At 39.2% G+C, this 25299-nt stretch overlaps 1 protein-coding gene across 2 annotated transcripts in view; it reads right to left on the bottom strand.

Moving 5' to 3' along the window:
- CTTNBP2 (cortactin binding protein 2) overlaps positions 1-25299 on the bottom strand; it is a 142694-nt gene that overhangs the window by 113309 nt on the left and 4086 nt on the right. For both annotated transcript variants that reach the window (XM_072964604.1, XM_072964605.1), the window contains exon 2: positions 16696-16803. In XM_072964604.1, coding sequence (XP_072820705.1) covers positions 16696-16803 — 108 coding nt within the window. The remainder of the gene's footprint in view (positions 1-16695; positions 16804-25299) is intronic.

The following is a 25299-nucleotide window of genomic DNA, read 5'->3' as shown; positions in this document are numbered from 1 at the left end:
TCACAGTCTACTGAGAAAACAAACAGGTTACACAAATTAGTGCGTAGAGCCTGATCCCATTTTGAGAGATACATATACTGCATTTGCTCATTAATGAAGGAAAAGAAATGGTTACTTCTAAATGATGGTAAAGTTTCCTTTTTTGTGCCTTTTTAAGATATTCTACAAAGAACATTTCTTGCTTTAATAATTAGGGAAAATATACATGTTACTTTAAGTATAACTTAAAATTACTTGCAAATCATGTCATTTAAAACTAAACCCACTTAAATTACAGGTTATGGTTCAGATGAATAGGTCATCCTAAAATCATTAACAGGTGTTACCAACACGCGTTAAGATGACAGATTTTTACAAGCAAACTCATTTGCCTAGACTGCGCATTATCCTTGGAAGACTTTTCAACCTAAAACATTTCTAAAAGATACCCATTGCAAAGGCTCTTACTCTGTCAGTGTGCATGAGATGGTGTAACAGATGTCTTATGTCCTGGTTAGTTAAGCATCCTTGTTGATTCACTCATGCTTGTGTGCTGCTATTAAACATTTTGAAAATCATCCCTGCCCACAGCTAAAAGAAAAACAGCAGATGAGAGAACATAGAGGAATAATTAGGTTTTACTTCTTCAACCCTACGGAATACAGTACAGTCAGCAAGGCTATAATTTATGAGCACTAGGAACACTAAAAATGTTGAAAATGCTTGTTAAAAATGGAGTATATAAAATTGCATTAAATAATTTAGTTAAAGCTATGTTATGGGGGTAAGATTATGGGTGAATTTTTAAGTCAGAATTTATCAAGTGACGTTTCTATTAAGAAAAAATAATATAACTTCCTAGTGCATGAAGAATTAAAATGCAGTTGCTAGTGAGGAAAACTATCATGGAGAAAGACCAATCCCATATGGATCCTATAGGTCACGTACAAAGCAAAACAACAAAACTGGCTTTAAAATACCACAGATCATCTATACAGTAAGGACAATAATAAACAAAGAGACATTTCAACAGCCTGTACAGCAAATTGTTACATTTTACAAGGCTGATATAAACTTTCAATTCTAATAATTATTTTTACTATAAAAAGATTACAAAGCTGCTCCATTATTATTTCTGAGGAGGAATCTTCACTTCTTTGTTAAGCATGTGAAGATTTAAATGTTAGCTTCTTTGTCTCACTAAAAACACTCATTTTTAGTTAGGGTAGGGTAGTTCAGTTTAGGTAAGGTAGCCTAAGTTCCTATGAAGCAAAAATGATAGTGAATATTTCCCAGAGGTTGTACTTGATAGTTACAATTTGAACACAAACTACCCATTTAGCGACACAACAGAGTAACAACAAGGTCCTATAAAAATCAATACCCAATTCACTGGCAGCAAGAAACATATGAGTAACAAAATTCTAGGCTGCAGGGTAAGTGCTTGTAACATTTTAAACCACTTGAGGTGTGCCAGAAAAAAAAATCTGGCACAAACTGGTTTCCCAGGCATGAAAAGTACGACAATCAAGGAAACTGGAAAGTCCAAAACCAAGCATGTGGAAAATTGACAAGCTTTCAAACTGATGAACTTTCAAATTGAAGTCAGTTGATTACAGGAAATATTTAGCGGAATTATTATAGTGCTATAATGCGTTATGCTCAGCGTTTAATGTCAACTAACAGCATTTAAACTACAAAGTATATTCATAAACTCATAACATAAAATATTTGTCACAGCTTAGAAAAACTGTGTTATAAGCCAAAATTATTTAACATCGGCATTCATATGTTCTTTTGGAAACACTAATAGAACTGTTTTCATGCTTGTGTCCCATGTTCAGACTTTCATAGCTACTGCTTTGCCTAACCATATTTGAATATAAATGACTTGTTCAGTCAAAAAAACATGCACATAAACTGATTAAACAAGCAACATTAGCAAATGATATGAGCTCATACTGGCAAATGTTTTGAAGGTTACACAGCCCATCTGTTTATTCAAAGGACCTACTGACTGCCTCCTTCACAGCAGACCCTGAGGAAGCTGTGCGTTAATCCCCCCCTATCGCGTCCGCCTCTCACCACCCCACCACCTTCACTTCCACCCTGGCTACTTCCCCTCAGCATCCTCCTCTCCCTTACATCCTCGGATGATAGGCAAATGCAATCATTTACACCCAGCTATTATATTTTATGTGGACACTGTTGTACACACCTTCATTTCAAGAGGCACCACAGAAAATTTCAATTTCAGTAACCAGGAGTTTGCCTTCCCTGAGGAAGTAACTGTCATGGTTTTCTTCCTTACAAAAAACACAAATCTTGTGGCTTGCCCATTCTTGTTTGATTTTCCTCATTAGGAAGCTTAGAGTTCCAATTTTTGCTTCAACTCAGTGGCTCAGCTTCTGCCTTATGTACTGACCCCAAGCAAGATTTCATTAGAAGACAAATTCTTATTATGACAAGATTTGTAAGCCACTATTTTAGCTCCTAATCTTGATTTGTATATACTTGTATTTTCCCATTTTGCTGTTTTGATTCTTGTAAGCCACCTCAAATTCTCTGTGGATCAATCAGGGGAATAAGAAGTAAATAAAAACAAACACATCAACAATATAAGAATATTCAGTTATTACACACAGTTCTTAATGTCTTCATAATGTATTTTATTTTAGTTCAACGATTCAATAAAGCTCCTTTAGCACAATTCCCACAGCGTCTCTGAGAACACGTCTGGGCTGAGTCACTTAATGATGGCTTTTGGAGAAGCTGTCCTGAGACCAGTCATTGGCTGTCTTTTTCTCACCGAAATCTCTTTACAGCTAGAACCAGCGTCCGCCACTAATTTGCTGGCCATTCTGCTTACTGAGCAGAAAGCCTTTCCAGCTTTCAGGGATTTAAAGCAGCTTCAAGGATTTAAGTGCACCCTGATTTTCTGTTACACAAAACATACTTGCTTTGTAATGAGTGACCAACCCTCAGATCAGTGGTTCTCTAACTCAAGCACTAATCAGAATCACCTGGAAGGCTTGTGAAACCACAGGATACTTTGTTCCACCCCCAAAGCTTTTAAGTCACTTGGTTTAAGGTGCAGGTCTAAAATTTTTCGTCTTTTTAATGTAAGTTTCAGGTATACAGCATTATAAGTCAACGTCTGTATATGCTACAGTGTGATCACCAACACAGCTGACTTCCTTCACCCATTCTGTCTACCACTCAACGCCCTTCATCTTCCCCTCTGGTAACCACTAATCTGGTCTCTATCTAAAAAGTTTTTCTTTTGTTTATTCATTTGCTGTGCTTTTTCACATTCCACATTATGAGTGAAATCCTTTTGATATTTTTTTTCCTCTGACTTTTAAAAATTAACTGAATACCTTTTCTAACAAGTTTGTAGGGAATGCTGATGCTGTTGGCCTGGAAACCACACTACAAGAACCAATGCCTCAGGGTCAGTCCATTTCCCTGCTTAACTTCTGCAGGCACTCTGCCCTGCCTATCGCATTAGTCACACAGATGTTTCAGCTTGGCATTCAAAACCTCCCTGATGGAGCCTGTCTGAGCTCTGCTCCTGCAGTCTAGACCCACTTACCTCCTCACTCAAACCACAGCACACACAAATCCAGTGCTCACATTGTCTTTCTCATATTCACTTCTCATCGCTCTAATTATTAATTGCTCTAGAAACTAAACATTCTTCAAACAACTCCTGGAATGCCACCTCTTCCCAGAAGCCATCCATAATTCATCTTCAGTAAAACTCTTTCATGTGCTTTACTCCAAGATACAAGCCTGCCTTATGTTATAATTAATAGCTATGCACAGCTATCTTCCACCAAATTACATGAGAGAATGGTTAAGAAGATGCACTTAGAGTCAGAAAGGCCTGGGTCCAAGTTCTGGCTCCACACTTGTCAGCTGTGTGACACAGAACACACTACTTCACCACAGGCCTTGAAGTCAGATAACAATAGTATCTCCTTCAAGGGATTAAATGAGATAATTTACATGAAGTCCTAAATAGCACTCCTGGCAGACAGGGCTCAGTAAGCATCATCTTTTCTGGAGTTTTAAAAACATGTTCCCCAAATTGTTTAACATTCCTCCCAGGTGGTCAGGTCTATGTCTCCTTCCCTTGGATCTGATCCCTGTGACTGCTTGACAATATATAATGGAAAGTCACTCTGTGAGCCAGACTTTAAGGCACTGGCACATTCTATTTCCTGTCTCTCACGATGCTCCTTGATGGCTCCCAGCCACCTTGGAACAAGAGAGCCCAAGCAGGCGATGGAGAGGAACCCAGGCCCCCCAGCCCACAGTCCCCGCTGACCTCCTAGCAAGCAGCCGGCACGCGAGTGAGCCTCTTAGAAGTGGACCCCCAGCACCCTCACTACAAGAGCTGCCGGTGGTAAGCTGTCCCCAGCACGCCCAGCCCAAACTGCAGACATGTGAGCAAAACAAATGACTGTTGTTCTTTAAGACCATTAAGTCTCTGGGCGGTTTGTAACGTAGGATTGGTGACAAAGCAAGAACATGTTATCTTTGCATCCTTTCTCCTCTCCAGCAGAGAGGAGCACAGGTTGAGTCCTTTCAGAGTGTTCATCACAAGATTCAGACATTTCTAGAGGGAAAATCATCCCAGAGGATCTCTTTGTGAGTAAACACACAACTCCCTTGGAAAGAATTCATTTTAACCTAAGAAAAACACAGCCTTCGTCCTCATCTCCCCTAACCCCCACCAGAGTTGTGGCAGAACCCTAAGGAATTGAGGCTTCAATAAATTTAAAGGGAGCTTTAAAAAAAAAAAACCTCTATAAAGTCAGTGATGCAAATAGCAGTACTGCTCTGTAATCTCAAGCAACCCGATGCATGCTAAAAAGGGTAGAGGAACATCTACTCTGAAAAGCAAGAAATCCATGAGGCCACCATCTGCATCTAAGAAAAAAGCAGGAGACGGAGCATAGCAGCTGACACACAAAGAGAAACAGTTTTTGGGGGGAAGCTGCACAAAATCTAGGGACACACAGTAGGTAGGGACCAAACCAAAGAAACATGGTTATTCTCCTTTTATTAAATATATTACAAATGCTAATATTTTGCTAAGTTACTAGTACGCTTTCTTTGACCCTATTTTTACATGGCCCTAACAGGTCTTTGAACAGCATCAGTTATGGCACATAATCTTAGTGCCCAGTACTCCTCCTTGGCTGCACGTACCACAAATGGGACTTGTTAGTCATGGTTAGTCTCCTTTCCTGGGCGGTAAGTTCCCTGAGTACAGGGACTGCCTAGTTTATGCCCTCTTCCCAGGGCCCAGCACAAGGCATGAGAGAACATACTCGATGAGTATTTGCTGGGTGAATGTTGAACAGCCAGCACTAAAAGGCCTGTTGGGAGAACTGGAGTTGATGCCTGAATGACTCAAGTATGAATTCACATGGGGCATAAACACAACATCCTTAAAAAAAAAAAAAAAAAAAAAAGGTTTATACCTTGACACTGAAATTACCTTAGAAATAACTGGTTGCTGTCACCAGTTAGAAAATAATGCTCTATTATGCTGGGAGAGTTATTTTTATTCACCATCACTTCTCCATCTATTCAAATCCTTTTAATACTCCTCAACAGCCTATCACCTACATTTAGAGCCATCACCCGGAATTCAGAGTTTTACGGAACCCATACTTTGAAAAATGTCAATTGTAATTGCTTCCTCAGATCACTTCTCTCCCTCGTTCTGTCAATCTGCTTCCAAGAGTGGTTAACATAATGTCCCTTAAACACTGTTTTTATCATATCCTTTCCTGCCTCAGAGCCTACAGTGACTCTCAATCGGCAACGGTTTGACATTTAAACTTATTAAGAATTTAACATATTAATTCCCATTAAGGGTTTCGAAAGCTCTTCCATTAATTGTCCCTCCAACCCAAACTCACATTGTATTATCAATCCCCAAACAGGCACAAAATGTGTGAAACCTCCAATATAGCCAAGCAGAGGTGATGGAAAGTTTTTTCTCAGTTTCACCACTGTGGTCTCATTATTTTGTCAAGACACTACAGAAGAAGCCCAATGCACTTTCCTGAGTGTCTATGAGAGATCTATCACCAATCACTCATGGAAAGAGACCCATCAGTAAAAAATCATTGTCAACTCTAATTCTGGAGGATTTTTAGAGGTCTGCTTGAAATAATCTAATCTAAAACTACTATCAGGTTCTGTCGATTTAGCCTTTGTGAAAGGAAACCTAAACTTTCTAACAAGGCCAACGATATATCTGCATTTTAATATAGTAATTATTAAGAATATTACACTCTTCATTGGTGGTAAATCTGTCATTACCCTGGCTGCATAATCCACCTTCGCCAACTTCCTGCAACTTCAACTGACTGGTGGGAAAACAAAAATCAAAGGATTATATAAACTCAAGGAAATCAGTACAACAGCCTTTCATGGAAATCAAACTAAATTCCTGCCTGCCATTTTCTTCAGGTGCAAATGAAAAAAAAAAAAGTTCATCAAATAAAAAAAATTAAAAAATTAAATGTAACTACAAGAGATAGATTTAACAATGACTAAAAGACCGGAAGATGATCAGGATAGAAACAGCAGTTCCTCAGCTATTGCATCCTTGTCCATTTCAGAAATCTCCATCTTTTCCTTAAATTTGGGCCATGCAGCACTCATACATGCTCCAGCATGTTCTCATCCAGAAGATGAGCATATTCTAATTACAGAACTTTTCTGTACTGGGTGTGATAATTAGTGAGAAGAAGAAAACATTTTAAAAATCAACAATGCTCTTCTACATTATCCTAATTGCCATTCAATAAGATCTTAGAAGTCTTGCAGGATTTACTTCTGTTTATAATTACCTGCAGTCAATTGAGAGGGAACAGCAAATGATTAAACAGAAGACTTAACAACAAACAGTTTCTGTGTAGCTTCAGTTTCTGTGCAGCTTCTGACATTTACAACTGATTACAGGTGTGTTGGAAATGTTCTGGGAATTTACAGCACTTAAAGTAAAATAAAGATTCCATGAATGACAACCTCCAGCTCTAGAAAAATGATCAGTGTCATTAATGTTATCTTTGAAGCAGAGGCATGGTGAGAGTCAAGGATAGGAGTCAGACAGAAAATGGCTTATTTATTTTTGGAGGCTGTTTTCTCCATTCCTAAAGTGGGCAACTATAACTAATCAAGGGATTTCATCAAGATGACAATGCATGTGAAGTGCCCGTCACATAATGAAAACTCAGTAACGTTAAGTCCCATTCCATCTCTATGTCCTGCTCCAAATTCAGCCTGTGGCAAACAGCAGCAAGCCTCAGGATTCCCGTGAAGCATGAGACAAATGGAATTGACCCTCTTCTTGGTTTCTATTTGCCTACTGCCTAACCTATAATCATGGGTGAAGGAAGGAGGTTGCAGAGAAGAAATTGTTTTAGTTTGAAAGGATTGAACCACCTCCTTCCTCTTCACTTTAAAATGGCTGTGAACAGAGGTTGCTGTAAACAGTTATTCCTGCACAGTTTAAAACAATGCCACTGAAAATCAAACATTTAACATAGAAAAAAGAGTATGCTGCCTAAATACAGAGACGTGGGGAGCAGACTGACAAGCTGTAGGGTAAGTGTAATAATTCATAGGGCTAACTGTTATCATGTCGTTCCTATACACTTAAAAAGTCACGTTTAAAAACAATGCATATTATCTTATTTCCAATACACTTTGGAAGTTTCCAAAATTCTTTAGCCCTCTTTGGGTGGTGGTAGGTGGAGGTGGTGATTTTACTTTAGAAAACATTGTCCCGACAACACCAGACAAGTCACTTCTCTCCACTCAGGACCCCTACAGCCACCACAGGAGCCCTGAGCAATGATGGTGACCCCAGCTCTTTTCAGCCTGTGGTCTGATTGTCCAAAATATCTGGCCTCATGTTACTGCTTATTTTCCATCTTGCCTTAGGCTTGCTGCGAGGATAAATTAATAGCGTAGATTAGCCTTAGTTTCCATCTGGCACCTTCTAACTTAAGGGGTGGAGTTCTACCCTAAGAAATAAGAAGCAACACCCATGTTATGATACAGGAAGCAGGTGACCAAGATCTGTCTAAACTTTCAAAGTGTGAGGAGGGGGAGAAAGTGCAGGGGAAATTTCTCTACCAAGATAGACTGAGATTCAAGCACACATCTTTTTTCAAGCACCTACTAAGGGCCAGATCCTTTGCTAGGTGCTGTAGCATATTATCTTGTTTAATCCTTGCAATTCAAACAAATGTATGACTGTGCATTAAGGCGAGAGGGGTGTGATGTTAAAGCACTACCCAACCCCATTTACCTAGGAATTTAAAGTCTTTCTTCGAGGCCGAAGAGCTGCAGTGCCCAGACACCAGCACCTGGATGGCCCCCTCTCAACCTACCCTGTACATAAGGACTGCTGCTCCGGCTTGCATATACAAAACCACATCTGATGTACTTAATTGCTAAGAGCTTTTAAGGGTTTACTCTCTGCAGGATTTTGACCATTAAAGCCTAATGCCCAGAGGAGCTGCAACTCCACCCTGATACAGGTAAGGTGCCTAGTCAGTGCCTGACACTGAGAGCAGATTCTGTCCACAGTCCATTTGCCAAAGAACAATGTCATGAGAAGGTTTGGGGCTGTGGGAGAGCTTGTCAGCTGTAGCATTCGACTTCTGCAGAGGGTAACTATGGGAGCATAAGCCCTGCAATGGGCCACTTAAAATAGGCCAACACAGATATACTGGAGCAGAGCAAATCTGGATCACACTGAAATGTCTTTTGCATCCTTGCTGGGTCACTCTTAGCACTATGTGAAGCCATCTTCTGCTACTTTACCCAAGACTCTGTGAAAAAATTAAAAAGGAATTTGATTTTTCATCACATGCCTTTAGAGACTTATAGTAATCTTAAGTTATGAAAGAAGGGGGCTTTTAGCAATAAAATCCATTTAAAAACCTAAACTGAACTAACTGAACTGGATTTGAAAAAATAAAACCGAAAATAGAATTTTGCCTTTCCAGAAAAATTCAAATGGAGAATTTACCTTATCAATCTTATTTTAAGTGCACAACACCTTAACTAAAATCATTACCAGCTCATCTTAGCAGTTTGAAAAGGACTGTTCACTGCTAAGTGACAAAAGGGATTAGAATGCAAGTTTTCTGTGCCCTCTTAAAGGGCAATAATCACAAGCATCTGAGACATTCCCATGTCTTAGAAAACCACCCCATGACATTCTGCCTTTATGGTTCTCCTACAAACTCTGACTGCCCAGAAGCTAGGGGTGATCTTCGTCATTTTTTACCCCTTGAAAATGGTAATAAATTTTTTAAATATTTACATTAAATATTTATATTTAATAAACTTCTAATGCAAAAAATAGAATACACTGTAATCAGGTTATTAACGTCATCTTTTTAGAAAATGCAAACCTGATCACTGGCATTCTCAAGCTTAAACACATCAACGGCTGACCACTTGATGTAGGATGAAATTCAGCCTTTTTCCCGGCCCTCCCTGTTCAGATGGTCTGGCTCCAGCCTTGCTCTGCTTCTGATCTTGGGCCACTCTTTCTTGCTCTCTGATTTCTTGTACTTCCTGTCAATTATTAAGCTACTTCCTCTCCAAGGGCCTCTGCCTGTGCTGCTCCCTTTGCCTGGACACTCTTCTTTCAACTGCATTCACGATAGCCCACCTTCAGGTCTCAGGGACGATCACTGCCTCAGACAAGCCTTTTCTGACCCAATATAAGATAACCTTAATTTATCTCATAGTATTCTTTCCTTTTCTTTCAGAATCATAATTTTTTACTTAGATATTTTGTTTATTGGTTTAATATCAATTCCTCCCACTTGACTCAAAGATCCATGAGCAAGAACTCATACCCCTTGTTCCCCATCCTTGAAGCCCAGAACATGCCTGAAGACAATGAGCATCTGCTGAACAGATGCATGGGTCTGCTCACCTTCCCACACACTGTCCAAGTACATCTGAAATATAGGATATAGCCATGCCTTTCTGCCTTTCTTATTTCACCCGTTCAGCAACTATTTACATCTCGACTCCAAAGGTTGGAAGGTAGAAATTGAAACCTCTTAATTTTTCTTCCCAAAATAACTATAACCAGAGAGAAGGCAGGTAGAGTTGTGAGTACTGCTTTAGACCATTGTGTCTTATAATCAAGACACAGAATTAATCATATACATGGCAAAGGAAATTCCCACAAGAACCCATGACTTATCGCTTAACCACCGAGTGTTAAGATGAGATAGCTGAAGTGTTACCAGAATGCCTCAGAGGAACACCCTCTATTTTCAAATCACAAGAAACTAATTCTAGAAAGGAACTGCTAATTGAATGGACAGCTGCACAGATGATAATCTTCAAAGTGTACAAAAATATATTCTTGGTTTGTGTACCATCTGTAACCCTGAATCTATCCTGTGCCCAGTGCGGATCTAATGGTACACCACTGAGTTGGGAAAGCTTCATCTTTCCCAGATTTCCAGCTTTCTCAGAGATATCCTGATGATTTACTATTAATAATCTGCAAGAAAATGTTGCTCAAATGACTTCAGTTGCTTATTAAATGGTAGTGATAAACACTTTGCTTTCATGGCATCATCACCTTTCTTTCTTAATACATTTTAAAAAAAAGCATTATATTGCCTAATTTATCTTCTATTTTCTTCCTTCATTAATAGTAAGTGTTCATCAGGGAAAATAAAGTTTCTCAGAAGTAAAGAATCAAAATTGCTATTTCCCGTTTGCCCTACTAAACAAAATAGAGTGCTATTCAAAAATCATCAGCTATTGCATATTACAAAAACTGATTTGCTTGCAGAACAAACAGTGTCTGGTCAAATCTCCTCCTCCTTTCTCTAGAAATGGAACAAAGCCATTATCTCAGCAGACAGGGAAGGAAACAATTTATGTTTTCATGAATTCAGCTCTGCTCAGCAAATTCATTCATTCATTCTTTAAAATAAATAGCACAAAAAAGAGTATGTTTTGGTCAATCAACTGCCTGCCATCATAAGAGCATTTTGAAACACAAAAGGCTGCATGTTTTATTTAGCTGAAACCAGAATGTTATTCCTCTAGTGTTATTAGCAGACCTGTCACATAAGGAGAACTCTCACAACACTCTGTAGTGTACTAGCAGCAGCTTTAAAAAAATCAGTGGAAACATTAACCTACCTAATGTTTTTATTTTATTTAAAGAGACTGACTTTGTTCTATGTAAAGATTCTAGCACTGGGCCATACAACCATAAAGGTTTTTTAATCTGAAAAATGAAACATGTAAATTCTAAGAAACTATAATGCAATTTTATAATATGGCATTGTTTTGAAAGAGTCATGAAATTTGCTAAAAATGGGCATTTTCAGATTAATTTTTAGCTTTGAGAAAAAAACTATCACAGGAAAAAAAATCACTATCCTAACAAAAATATCTGAATCATTAGTGTTCTTACATTTGTTTCAGCAAATAAATATAGCTTTAAAAGTGGCATTAACCAGTATTGCTTTATAGCAGTGTTTTCCAAGTGGGCATGATTGTAAACCCATGAAGAGACCTTTCTGGCTGTCACATGTGGAAGTGCTACCGGCAGCCAGTGGGCAGACCGCCCAGGGAGGCTGCTAAGCTTCCCATAAAGCAGAAAACAGCCCCTTCCCCACAACAGCAACAACAAATATCTGGTTCCCAAATGTCATTCGTACTGAAGTTGAGAAAACCTGCTTTAAAGCAAAACCTGTTTAAAAAAAATTTTTTTTTAAATTGAGTTTTGAACCCAATGGAAGGTCAGGTATTCAAAAAGAAAGGTATTCGGGGCAAAACACATAAAGTCACAGCTTGAGACAAGTAAAGCTAAGGTGCAAATTACACTTCTCTGAACGATTAATTTTAAATATATGAAGTCAAGACATAAGAATTTTCTAAGTGGGCACAATTTTGACATTATAATAAAGCTCCACTTACATTCAGTTCAAACTTTTATTTTTGGGCCTGGTATAAAGTAGACACTCCACGAGTATTTACTGAGGGAAGGTGAAAGAGAAGGATCTATCTTCTTGTACCACACCCCAGCACTGTATACAGTGACATTTAATAATGGACTGCATTACGTTAGATGTCTTGCAGCGTCCTCCTTTGCTTCATAGCACTGGGCATCAAGCCCACCGGCCAGCTCCACTTCCCAGTTTCCTACACAGCCAGGCACATCTACAAAAGTTCTCACCAATGCACTTGTGTGCACTGATTGGAAGAAGTTTCTTATTCATTTCCTCCCTTGTCCCTACCCCCCACCATAAGTTGGGGTATGGAGGTGGCATTGACCCAGTTTCAACCATGCAGCTAAGGCTAATTCCCTGAGGAGAGCCAGTAAGCTAGAAATTCCCTGGGTGGCTGGCTGACCACTTGGCACAGAGCTGCCTCTCCAGCAGAGATCACTTGCCTCCAGAATGGTATATGAGAAATGGGCTACTTAATTTAATCTATTAAACTTTGGGTCTCTTTGTTGCAGCCACTTACACAAGTCAATTCTGAAATTTGATATCTCCTATGATATAAGGGCCATAAATGCATCCTACCCGAAGAAATGTTAACTGGCTAATTTTTTTTAAAGCTTAAGTGCAAATAATACTTGAAAATCATGATTATATGGTCGCTCCATAGTGATGATAGGTTAGGAGGAAGAACTGCCACGCCTGTTAACAATGTTCATTCTCATTTATCCAAACTAAATGGAAAAAGAAAGTAAATCTGGAGCTGACTACAAAAGGAGTTCATTGCTCCAACGATTTAAAATTTACATAAGCGCATGCCAATGACAGCAGGCTGGACCTTATAAAAATGGAGGCTAAAGCAATTTTAACTCCTAAAATTTCCGAACTGCAGCATTTTTGTCTTCCTGCCCTTGACTCCCTTTGACTAAGATGCTGATAAAAATACCAACAGCAAGAGGGGAAAGGAAGTGAGGGCCAGAGGATTCCACAAACTAAACACTGAGCATTGAGTAAGTGACTTCTGGATTAAGCTGTTTATTCAAACCTTGAATACTCAATTAAAGTTGATTCAAAAGGCTCTGTATCCATCTTGGTTTTCAGAAAATGTAGCTGCTTCTCCTTGGGCACATTCTGCATTAAACTCCAAAGTATTTCCCTTCAGATTTCATTTGATACAGAATATATTTATCCAAAGATTTATTCCTACTTTATGTGAATGAGAAGGAAGTCACTGAGAAACAAACTGTTTCTTATGCTTATGAAATTAAAACGTTTCAGTTAAGCTGCTTGATCTAATTCAGATTTTCCATCAATATTGCTCTTTTTAAAAATAAAATCCCCCCCATAAAAATTAATGTCTTGACTATTACATCAATTAGAAAGCCATGGACTTACTGGGAAATATTTTTACCTTAAACATATGAAAATAGTAAAAGTGCCAAAATTTGTAATTTCATAACACCCTTCCCCTAAATCATATTTATGGACTGTCCTGATAAGTCTATGGCCATTAATTCAATGATCTCTGCAGGTTTTTATGACTTTAAAATCAAAAGCATCAGGATAACGTGATTTAAAAAGTAAAATAGCTTGGTCTGAAATACACTTTTTAAGTTTCTAAAATTCTACGGAATCTGAATGCCTCAGAACAAAATCACCTCTTAATTTTAATAACGTTTAGGGTAAAAAATCACAATGTACATATAGAAAAATTATTTACTATATTCACAGAAATATTACTTTTGACTTTTTTTAAACAAGATGTATTTCTTCCAATTGAACAGCAGCTTACTGACTAGTGATTCAGTAGATATTGGCTTTTAATTTAGAAGTAAGTTTATCTCACAATATGAAGTAAAAATAGAAGTTTTGTATTCTCTTTCCTTTCCAATTTGTTTTTGAGGCATTTAGTGACTGACCAATTATATTCTACTGTTAAAGGAAAAGGTAACTAAAGGACACATGTGGACCCAAGTAAATATTTCACTAGTTTCATGAGTTTCAGTGAATGTCCTCAAGGTAACAGTCAATCAGTAAAGCACCACTATGAGTCTATGACAGCTAAAACAGGTTTATGAAAATGACATTATTATCTACTGCTAGAAGCCCAATCATCTAAACAAATCAGTGACAATTCCTAATTTGAAAAAAAATGACAAAAAGTTGAGAATCTCCAAATACACCGAGCTCATGCATGCTGCATTGTCAACCTGAGATAAGGACCAGTCTCGCAGGGCTTCCTTTTTGTTTCTTTGATTTGAATCTATAAATAAAAGACGGGTATCACAGTGGTCCTCCACAGGAGCTGTATCCTAGGAGGCATTCTGGAAACAGGTGAGAACAATTTTAGTTTTCACAGTCATTGGCACTTAGGGGGCAGGGCTAGGGGTTCGCCATACACCCAGGAACTGTCCCAAGCACCCCACAACTTTCAACCGTCCCTCTGTTCATTCCGTTCACTAGAACCTTCAGGGTGACTATCTGAGCCTAAAGAGTAACTTCTTTTCACACATAAACAAGCTGTTTTAATTCAGTTTTAACCAACACTAAATTTTTCAGGGATTCAGCTCCCATGTCCATGTGTGCTTTTGTTTGGAGCTATACCGAGTGTCCTTCGCCATTTCAGAAAAATCACCTCACCCATGGCATATCTGCTCCGTGTATTCAGTCAATGACACGGCATGCCTGCATCGGGATTCTTTTCCCACGAATGCACTCACAGCAATGTTATGAATAGGTGGAGACAGCCACCTACTTCATCATGTCTTCCACTGGAGTCATGCCTGAGCATTTATGTACTGGAAACACATGCTATTTGGTTAGACATTACTCTCCTGTTACTTTGTACCACAATTAGGGCAATGTACTAGTTATTTTTAACATTACCTACTTATACACGCAATTTTTCATAAATTTCACTGCAGCACGGTAAAAGAGAATGCAAACTATTTTAAGAAAATGAAAAACTAGATCTGATAGGGATTCAAACCCTGACCTAGAATATCACGTAAGGCTTCTCGCAACTCCAACATTCTTCGATTCTATGAAAAACTTTCAGTTTGGCAAGCCCTGATCATTAACAAGCCTTTACCTCTAACTCTTAGATTTGAAAGTACTGCAATTAAGTTAAAAAGAAAAATGCATGTGGTTGCTACGGTGATACATAAAAACACAGACTCTGCTAACCACTCCAACATCTGTGTGAGCAGACGGCAGTGCCACAGTGCTGATGCCTTTCACAGGTTAACAGCGAGGGACAGAGAGGTACCTAAGGGACAACGGAAGTCCCCGCATCTACTCCATCTCAAGAGGCTACACGTGCGGTCTCACAGGTGACTGTTCCTTGTTCTCTCCCTGGACTGAGGGTCACACATTTTAGTGCTTCGCTGCCTGAGCATTTCTCCACAAAGTTCATTCGAGAAAACTCACACTGGCAAGCAACACAAACATTCCAAATGTGCAACAGGATGAAGACCTCTCACTACCCAACTGTGCACAAGTCTCCTTAGCAAACTGTATCATTCAAAAAGCAACACCCTCAACTCATTAGCGGCTTGTGGTTGGTATAACCACACTCCGCTTTTTCACAAGCCATTGTTCTCTGTCATCAGGTTGAGGAATCATTATCAGCACTGTACCCATTTCTAGGTTGTGAAAATGTACTGAAGCCGTTATTTCAGGAACGACTGCCCCTTCTCCCACAGAACTGGATCCTCAGCACATCTACCTCTCCAGTGTGTTTGATCACCCACTGTTAGTATCGCTTTCCCCACCATATTAGTGCTCGTGAAGGGGACAACAGTTTTTTGTGTTTTTTTTTGACGTTCTACAGTTTCACATGTTAAAATAAGCCAAAAGTTTGAGGAATACTCGCTGGTGAAAGATAAATTCATACTTCCTATGTAATAAGTATGTCCCTTTTGGCCAAATGACCACAAGTTGGAAAACACCTCACTATATACAAAGTATTAAATATAAAAAAGAAAGAAAAAATCCTCAAGTTTGGCTCACATACCAAAACAAGTACAATCTTGAGAATAACCAATCAGAAAATTCTACACTGAGAAAGTTTATTATTTTTAAGAAAACAGTTTTCTTTATTGAAGTATTTAGAAAATAGGTAACCCTTTGCAAATTATGAAAACTTAAAAATCACTGTAAAATTTGACGAAAAGTAATAAAACTATTCAAAGATACACATATATAAAGATTTTCTAACTCAAGAGTTTCTGAAAATAAGGAATCTTTTAATTCATTTATCAAGGAAAAACTTCTATTACCAGCGATTTCTTTTACAAATGACTCTCAATTTTTCCACACTGGCCTCAACATACATGAAGTATAACAAAGTACCCATTTCCTGAAAACTTATGTCTTTCACTAAATAAATAGGTAAAACGTAAAAAGAGATTTCAGAACCAATACAGCTTAATTCTTAAGTTTCTCAAGCAAAACAGCTTAGAATCATTCCCCTTCCTTTCAGTGACCGTTGGGCTTCAGGGTTTGTTTGAGTTTATCAAGGCTACAGGCTGGTGTTTGGAGGGAGGGGCCTATTTTATTTAACCTGATGTAACGTTTCAAATCTATATGATTCAAAAATCAACAAAAAGCAGCTTTGCCATTGGCCACGTGAGAACAAGAAATGACACAGAAACGGGGTGTGGCCCGGGAAGGCTCTTACCCGCAGCGCCTCGATGACCAGGTCTCTGGCCTCCAGCTCCCCCTCCATCACGCTGAGGAGCATGCGCAGCTCTGGTTTACTGAGGGTGTCCACGTCAAACTCTTTTTTCTGTAACACAAATTTTAAAGAATGAGAAACCTTCCTAAGGGAAAGCAATGGATCATGTTCATCCCAGCGGCTCAGCAAACCCAAGGGGCTCTGGGTCACTGGTCAGCAGCAAACACTCTCCACCCTGACCTTCTGGGAGGAGAGGGAAAGACCACAGTGCGGGCATCCCAAGTCTTTCCACGGAGGAGCTCTCTTCCCAGCCTGCCTGCCCACCTGGCTCCAGGATCTCTTCAGATCTTACAGCACAAATTTAAAGTCCCTGGAGTTTGTATCAAAATGGGCCCAGTGTGTGCTGGGGAGAAGTTGCGAGGGTAGCAGAGAAAGCATGAACGTATTCCTAGAAGGGCCCCAACATAAAGGCTCCTGGGAGGTTATTACGAATTCCAGGACATCCAGTAATAACAGGTCATGTTTACAGAACACTGCACAGCAGAGGCCACCAGCGAGCAGCCGGCAGCCAAATCTGGCCCACAGATGTGTGTTCCTTGGGCCACAAAGTGTTTCATTTTTTCATTCAGCCATACTAAAAAAAACTAAAAGCTGTCACCAAAAAAATCCAGATCCAGATTGCTGGCTTCTCCTCAAAATTCAGATGACTGAGTAACCCCAGATTCTCATTCCCACAGGGTAATAATTCACAGAGTCAAGTAGCAGCGGCCCCTTTAGAAAGAGCATGCTCTTTGCGACCCCAAACCACACACACACAGCAAAGGCAATGTCCTTTTAAGAGGCCTGGCCTGACACTCACATATAGTCATTTGGGCCTGGGGTCAGGTGAGTCTGGAACTCCTGCTATGTGGTTATCAAATACTTCCTCATGCGATGCCTCCGTGGCCTCTTGTCATCCCATTAGGCAGGCTTGAGAGGGAGCTGAGGCTGGGATGAGTGAGCCTTCCAGAGATCAGTTCCATGACAAGGCCTCAACCCCAAGGCCCTGGGGGGCATAATCCTCACCCACTGCTCTTCCAGCCCCACCATCTTCTCCACATTCCCTCCCTAGTGACTGCATCCAACCCCACAGCTTTACATCTCACTGATTCACCACTGGTTCCCAATTTTTTGTCTCCAACTCTGCCTTCTTTTCTCACAACTTTAACAAGTAGGTCTTCTGACAGCCACCTGTATGGCTGAAGAGGAGACAGAGTCTGCAAGCAGGCTCACAGCCGGGCCAGGGTGAGCCCACCACCCGGGCTCCCTCCACAACACACACTTCACTGCTCCCTTCTGTGGAGAGACCTGTTTGACAAACACATGTTCATCCCCAAATGTCTCAGAACACCCAAACTCAGAAGCCAGTCTTCAGAACATTCCAGAACATTTGCCTAGCACTCAATGATTTCCAAAGAATTCTCAAGGAATCAAATCTACCTATAAGATAGCATCACCTTTATTTTTCAGATTAGAAAACCGTAATTCAAGAGTCAGATCATATACCCAGATCACACAACCAGGAAACGACCAAAATGCAACCAAGTGCTGTGACTTGTCTGCATACTGTATCAGCTCGGGGCCAACATTCGAGAGGTGAAAACAGTGCTATTCTATCAATGAGCCAAGAAGAACTAATTTAGCACCTATGTATCTGATGGCATAGTACCAGTGTGATGACATGGATGTAAACATAGCAAAGCCTATAAAGGATTCTAGGGACTTTCAAACAGGTATGACCAGACCTGGTCACTCCTCAGTTTCAAAACAACCTTCTGGAAGGAGATAATGGTATAGAGGAGAAAGAGACCAGAGATGGCTGGTTCTCCAAAGAATTTTTTTTAATCTTCCTCTTAAAATGGTTTCTTCTTGCACATACAGTAAACAAAGCAGTTATTTGGAAAGTCAGGGGCTCAGGATGGAAAAAGAGAAAGGAAAAAGCCTAGAGCAAACCTACAGGATGGGTAGTTCTGGGATGCCCCTGCTTACAACGTTAACTTGGAGACGTTCCCTGTAAAGAGCAGAATCCAGTATACTAGAGCTCAAATTCTGCTCCCCTTACACAGTGGTGTTACATAAACCTTCCAAGCCAGTTGCTCTGAAATTCAGGCTTAAGAATCATCTGGAGACCTTGTTAACACAGACTGGGCTCCACCCCGGAAGTCTGATTCAGAAGGTCCACGGTGGGGCTGTGAATCTGCCTTTCCATGTGTTCCTGCTACTGCTGCTGCTTCTGATCCAAGAACTACACTTGGAGAAGCATTTCTATAACTTATGTGAGTCACTGTTTTCTCATTTATAGAACAGAAATCCCAGCATCTATCCCACAAAGTTCTTGTGAGGATCAAACAAGTATCAATGAAGTAAGTGCTAAATAAAGGCGGGTGATTGTTATTATTAAAGCTGAGAGCACCCAGATGTTTTTATATAGGAGTGGGATATTGGCTACAAGCTTATTTCTTTGAAAAATCTACCAGCCCAAGTTCAATAAACTCAGTTTACTGACTATGATGAAAGACAGACTCTTTTATCCTGGTTTTTCCCACTGAGATGCGAGAGTAAGCTGCAAGTCTTACGCACTTTAGAGGATAATGCTTTATTAATGCTGCTGCTGGTGGTTCTAAAGATTTTAATTAATTGTATATTTTATTGTCCTTGTTTTCCCGAAGCTTCATAAGCAAAGCTCTCCGTTTTAAAAACTAATAAATTATGAAAGACATTTTGCCAAGGTTCTGATTCACATTAGAGTTGGGAGAGCTTGCCCTGCTTCCATCACCATCAACATCACAACATGTGACCTGCAACCAACACATCAATAAAAAGGAAAATTCATTCAAGTAAAAAACACTGCTACCAGGGTTCTTGCCAAATCATAAATTATGTTACACAGAATGTTAAAAAAGAAAATCTGTCTCCATCTATCTATTGTCATCCCACTTAACACACCAAATGTATTAAGTGATGTATTATTTTAGATACACAGTGTATCTGTCTGCCTGCCTTTCTCTCCCCTACCTCTCAACCCCTGCTTCCTCACTAAAGACACTTCTAATTCCTGGCCTTTAATAATAAAAATATTCTAAGAATATTTTCAAATGGTCATTCTCCATTACTTGATGTTTCCATCCCCTAGTCTAGCAAAATAGGGTAAAAAAAAAAAGTATATGAAATCATGTCAGAGATCTTAAGACTCTGGGAATTTTACAAATAAATTCCAAGCATTTTGGTATTTTTATAAAAATAAAGAAGCCCAGAAGCAGAAATCCTACTAAAAAACTGTATTATTTTCATACGAAGTGTCATTTATCTGACTTGACACAACTATGGTACAAAAGTATTCAGATACAGAAAAAGCAATTATTAAACCTTCTTGCTTTAAGAGCAAAATAACTGTTCTAAATTGTATAATTTTTCTGATGTATGAGTGACATAAAAATGCTGTAATTTTTAAAGTACACAATTTGATGAGTTTGAAGATTAAGTATACACCCATGAAAACTTCAGCATAATCTATGCCAGAAACAAATCCACCACCAGCTAGCTTCCTCCCATCTTCTATTTTGTGACAGATCTGGTAATATTTTAAAATATTAACTTGATAACCTCATTTTCAAAAGAAGATATAAGACAGATCTAAACGCCATATTCACATAAAAAATTAGGATCTCCATAAAGGCGCCCAAGGAAACACGATACTCATGCACTCCCCCATCAAAAAAAAAAAAAAAAACCCACAGCCGACATGTTCAAAGACTAATCTTTATTACTACTGCAATAGCTTTTCCTAATTAACAACGAAAAACTAGACCTCACTTTTTAGCGATGGTAAGGCATTTAAAAAGGAAAGAAAGAAAAACTGGTAGATTTCAGCTCTACAAGCCACTCCTCTGCCTGTCGTGTTTGGTGTTTGCCAGGAAAAGTACTCTAGGAAAAGCACTCCTTAACACCTAGTTGTAAAAATCTGGTACAGGCGACTTAAACTAATCCAGAGTCTGGTCATCACATAGAAAGCCTTCTCCGGGACACAAATATACACACGAAAGAGGAGACATTACCTCAAACTCTTATTATTCAACACAGCAGTTTGCAAAAGCTCTGAATTATTTGGGTGTAGGTGTGGGGAGGGCGTTCTTCCAGATATTCTCACGCAGGCTAGAGAGGGAGGCTGGGAGAGAGAGGAGGACAACAAAATAGAACCTGGCTGAATTGTCATCTGAAATTGCCAGAACTGAACATAGGCCAGTACGAAGTTTCCTCCACTACCACTCTCCCCCAAGTCTTCCAGGAGAAAAAAAAAAAAAAAAAAAAACCAACAAACTACAATATCTAGTTTCTGTAGGGAATTCAACAGCCACAGCCAAAAAAGGTCAGAAGACCCTTATCTATACCCTTTAGGAATTAATGGAGTCGGCACATTGCTGGGTACTAAAAAAGCCTCTAAGACCTATTATGAGCCACAGCGCCCTCAGATCTTTGCCCAAACACATCAGCTAAGGTGATAATCTAGGGACCAGACAGAGCCAAGCGTGTTCTCTCACTCTTTGCAGACACCAAGAGCATCTCCTCCAGTTTCAAGATTAGTGGGTTGTGCCTACATTTGATAGATGAATTTACAGGGGAGAAAGCCGATGGACTGAAAGGGAAAATAAGTGATTTCACCTCCTTAGATCTCAGGTTTCTCAGCAGTAAGATGAGAAAGTTGTAAGTCATCTCTAAATTCTCTTCCAGCCCCCAAATGTCCTGATTTCACACACCATCAGGGTAACCGGATTACTGGACTCAGGAAATTTAGGTCATTCCCTAAAGCCTTTGAGAAACATTTGAGGAAAATTGATTTTGCCTCTGCTCAGAAGGCACAGAAATGTATTTTCGCCCCAGTTTAATAGTGGGTACTAATAATTAATAATGCATTTAGAACTTTCTGGGTAAACAGGATTTATGCTTTGGAAATGAATCAAAAAAGGCTATACTCAAAATGGATCAAAGACTTCAACATAAGACAAGATACAATAAACCTCCTTGAAGAAAATACAGGCAAAACATCATCTGACATACATCTCAAAAATGTTCTCCAAGAACAGTCTACTCAAGCAATAGAAATAAAAGCAAGAATAAACCAATGGGACCTAATGAAACTTACAAGCTTCTGCACAGCAAAGGAAACCAGAAGTAAAACAAATTCTACAGAATGGGAGAAAATTTTTGCAAATGAAACCGACAAAGGCTTGATCTCCAGAATATATAAGCAGCTCATATGACTTAATAAGAAACAACCAAACAACCCAATCCAAAAATGGGCAAAAGATCTAAACAAGCAATTCTCCAAGGAAGACATACAAATAAATGATCGATAGGCAAATGAAAAAATGCTCAATATTGCTAATTATCAGAGAAATGCAAATCAAAACTACAATGAGGTATCACCTCACACCAGTCAGAATGGCCATAATTCAGAAGTCCACAAATGACAAATGCTGGAGAGGCTGTGGAGAAAAGGGAACCCTCCTACACTGCCGGTGGGAAGGCAGTTTGGTGCAGCCACTGTGGAAAACAGTATGGAGATTCCTCAAAAGACTAGGAATAGACTTACCATATGACCCAGGAATCCTGCTCCTGGGCTTATATCCAGAAGGAACCCTACTTCAGGATGACACCTGCACCCCAATGTTCATAGCAGCATTATTTACAATAGCCAAGACATGGAGACAGCCTAAATGTCCATCAATGGATGACTGGATAAAGAAGATGAGGTATATTTATACAATGGAATACTACTCAGCCATAAAAACCGACAACATAACACCATTTGCAGCAACATGGATGCTCCTGGAGAATGTCATTCTAAGTGAAATAAGCCAGAAAGAGAAAGAAAAATACTATATGAGATTACTCATATGTGGAATCTAAAAACACACACACACACACACACACACACACACACACACACACAAAAACAAACAAAGCATAAATACAAAACAGAAACAGACTCATAGACATAGAATACGAACTTGTGGTTGCCAATGGGGTGGAGGAGGGGAAGGGATAGACGGGATTTCAAAATTGCAGAAATAGATAAGCAAGAGTATACTGTATAGCACAGGGAAATATACACAAGATCTTATGGTAGCTCACAGAGAAAAAAATGTGACAATGAATATATATATGTCCATGTATAACTGAAAAATTGTGCTCTACCCTGGAATTTGATACAACATTGTAAAATGATTATAAATCAATAAAAAAAGTTCAAAAAAATCTATAAATAAAGGAAAGCAATGAAACTCATCTTGAGATTTCAAAAATAAAAATAAAAATTTGAAGACTACCATTAGCATGAAAAAACTAAATCTAACTTTCCAGGTACACAGAACAGTATTAAGAAAATGTGAATTTAGCCAAATGTGATTTTCATGATGAAAAGTGCGTGTTTTCATGCTTTAAAACTATTTCAAATCTCTGCAGTTACGTCTTGCTTTCAGATTACTCCTCATAATGTCTCTCTAAGGGGAGGGAAGAGGGTTCCTGACTGGGTTTGCATGCCTCTGATTTCATTCTTCCTAATCCTTCTTTCTCCTCTAATTCCCCTGGACCCCATTTTCTTTAGAACATAGCTCAAATCCCACTTCCCTATGTCTTGCCGGACTCAGAAATCCCTCGTTCTCTCAATTCTGTCTTAGAGACTGTTCTGTTAGTTTATTTGCAATTAATTATGCCCTGACTTGTGTATTTCCTCATTCTATTAACTTACTTATCCATATTAACTCTCTATTTTATCATCTCTGCTACATATGTCAGGACAGAAAGAGTATTACACCTTTTACATGGTTTTACCTAACATATATGCCTCCCACTTGCAGTATAAAAATGCCTATTTCATTCAGTATAAAATCAAGAAGTATGTAAATGATATGTAAGCAGATATCCCAGTGTAAGATACAATGTCACAGCCCACTCTAGAGGCAACAAAGTAACTGATCGATCATTTTCACTCATTTTTCAAGAAACCATTTCTAGTAACCTCAAGTAGGGCGACTAAGGAAAAATACTGAGAACTTGGGGTCAGCGCCCCATGGTCGTGCACCTCAGAGCACCCACACAGCCTAAGGCCTTTCATGGAGGATGAGCAGCTCAGTGTAGAAGGAAGTAAATAGAATGTCAGGAAGGTAACCTGGTCCTGGATGTAATTAATTTTAGGTATGAGAAAACTGGAATGAAAACCACAAAAGTGGCTGGGTCAGGGGTGGCAGCCTCTGCTAATTCAGCACAGCTACTTCCCTTTTCCTCTTTCAGATCTCCTCTCAATCTCCATTTTCACCTTGGGGAGGGAAAAAGGACCACATCTCAGATAAAACAACTGTCTATTCCCATCCTAACTCAGCCTGTCCATGTTACAAGAGCCCTACGTGGGACATGGATCAATTTCACATGTGAGCTGACACCCAGATCCACTAATTGTCCTTTAATAACATTGAAGAATAGCCCCTCGATGATCTGCAGGTGGCAAATGTCAGCATGCTGATTTTCAAGTAAAGGGCTGAGACCTGGGCAGCTAGACGATCTTCCTACAGTTACAAAGCCCTTCTGGAGAACTCAGGCCTTTGGAATCATCTTGTTCCCCTTTCAATGATATTTAAAAATATCAAAACCAAATCATCTGCAAACAAGTGTCCGTTTCACGCAGCAATGTTAACTTGGCCACACCATACCTACTATAATAACCTTTTAAATCCATCTTCAACCTACTTGGTCATTTACTAACAATTTATTCCAAGTCAGCAGTAGTTTTTTCTAAAATCAGGATTTCTACATGAATGGCATCACATTGTGCACGGCACTACTAATATGATCTTGTTACTTTTGTACAAGTTACTTTTAACAGATTAAAAAAAAAAAACCCTTTGCCATCAATGTCATCTCTCTTATAACTGTTCTCCATTTCTTTACCTAATAATCAAAGACAAGTTTTCTTTTCCACATTATATAAGTCTTGCAAAGGAGCACCAATAGAGAAGAATACAATCAGGTGCATTCAAATAAAGTCTTCTAAAGCAATACTCAGACATGCTTAGGTGGTAAACTATGTGCGGGTAGAAGAGAGAGACACTGGCTCCATTCTGCCTGGGCACACTCAAAGTTGAATTCTAGTCCAACATTTTTTGACACCTGCAGACTATTTCACACTCTCCTGCCCAATTTTTCCTTTTATTCCCTTTTCCCATTTCCAAACCTCCCTGCATTTCTCTCTTGATCTCCTCTCCTACACCTCACTCTATTATTGGAAGAATTTAGGATGGGAGGGGTGCAATTTCCATCCCACCACCTCCACATCCCCAGTTTCAATCATTATTTAAAAGGGAATATCTGAAGGGAAAACCACCATGTTGGAAACTCATTTTTTAAAAAATCTGTAAAGTATCTGAAATGTCATTGAGCAAAGCAGCTTAGAAAGGGAATATATTACATTGAAAACCAAAAAAGATAAGAATCAGGGTCATCTTTCTGAAACAAGAAAAGATCTATAACATCTATAATGTTAATTACTACAAATCATAGGCCAATAGTTTATCA

Source organism: Vicugna pacos, chromosome 7, assembly GCF_048564905.1.
Source record: "Vicugna pacos chromosome 7, VicPac4, whole genome shotgun sequence".
NCBI lineage: Eukaryota > Metazoa > Chordata > Mammalia > Artiodactyla > Camelidae > Vicugna > Vicugna pacos.
Note: the sequence above shows the minus strand (reverse complement) of the source record. Positions and strands in the feature narration are given on the sequence as shown.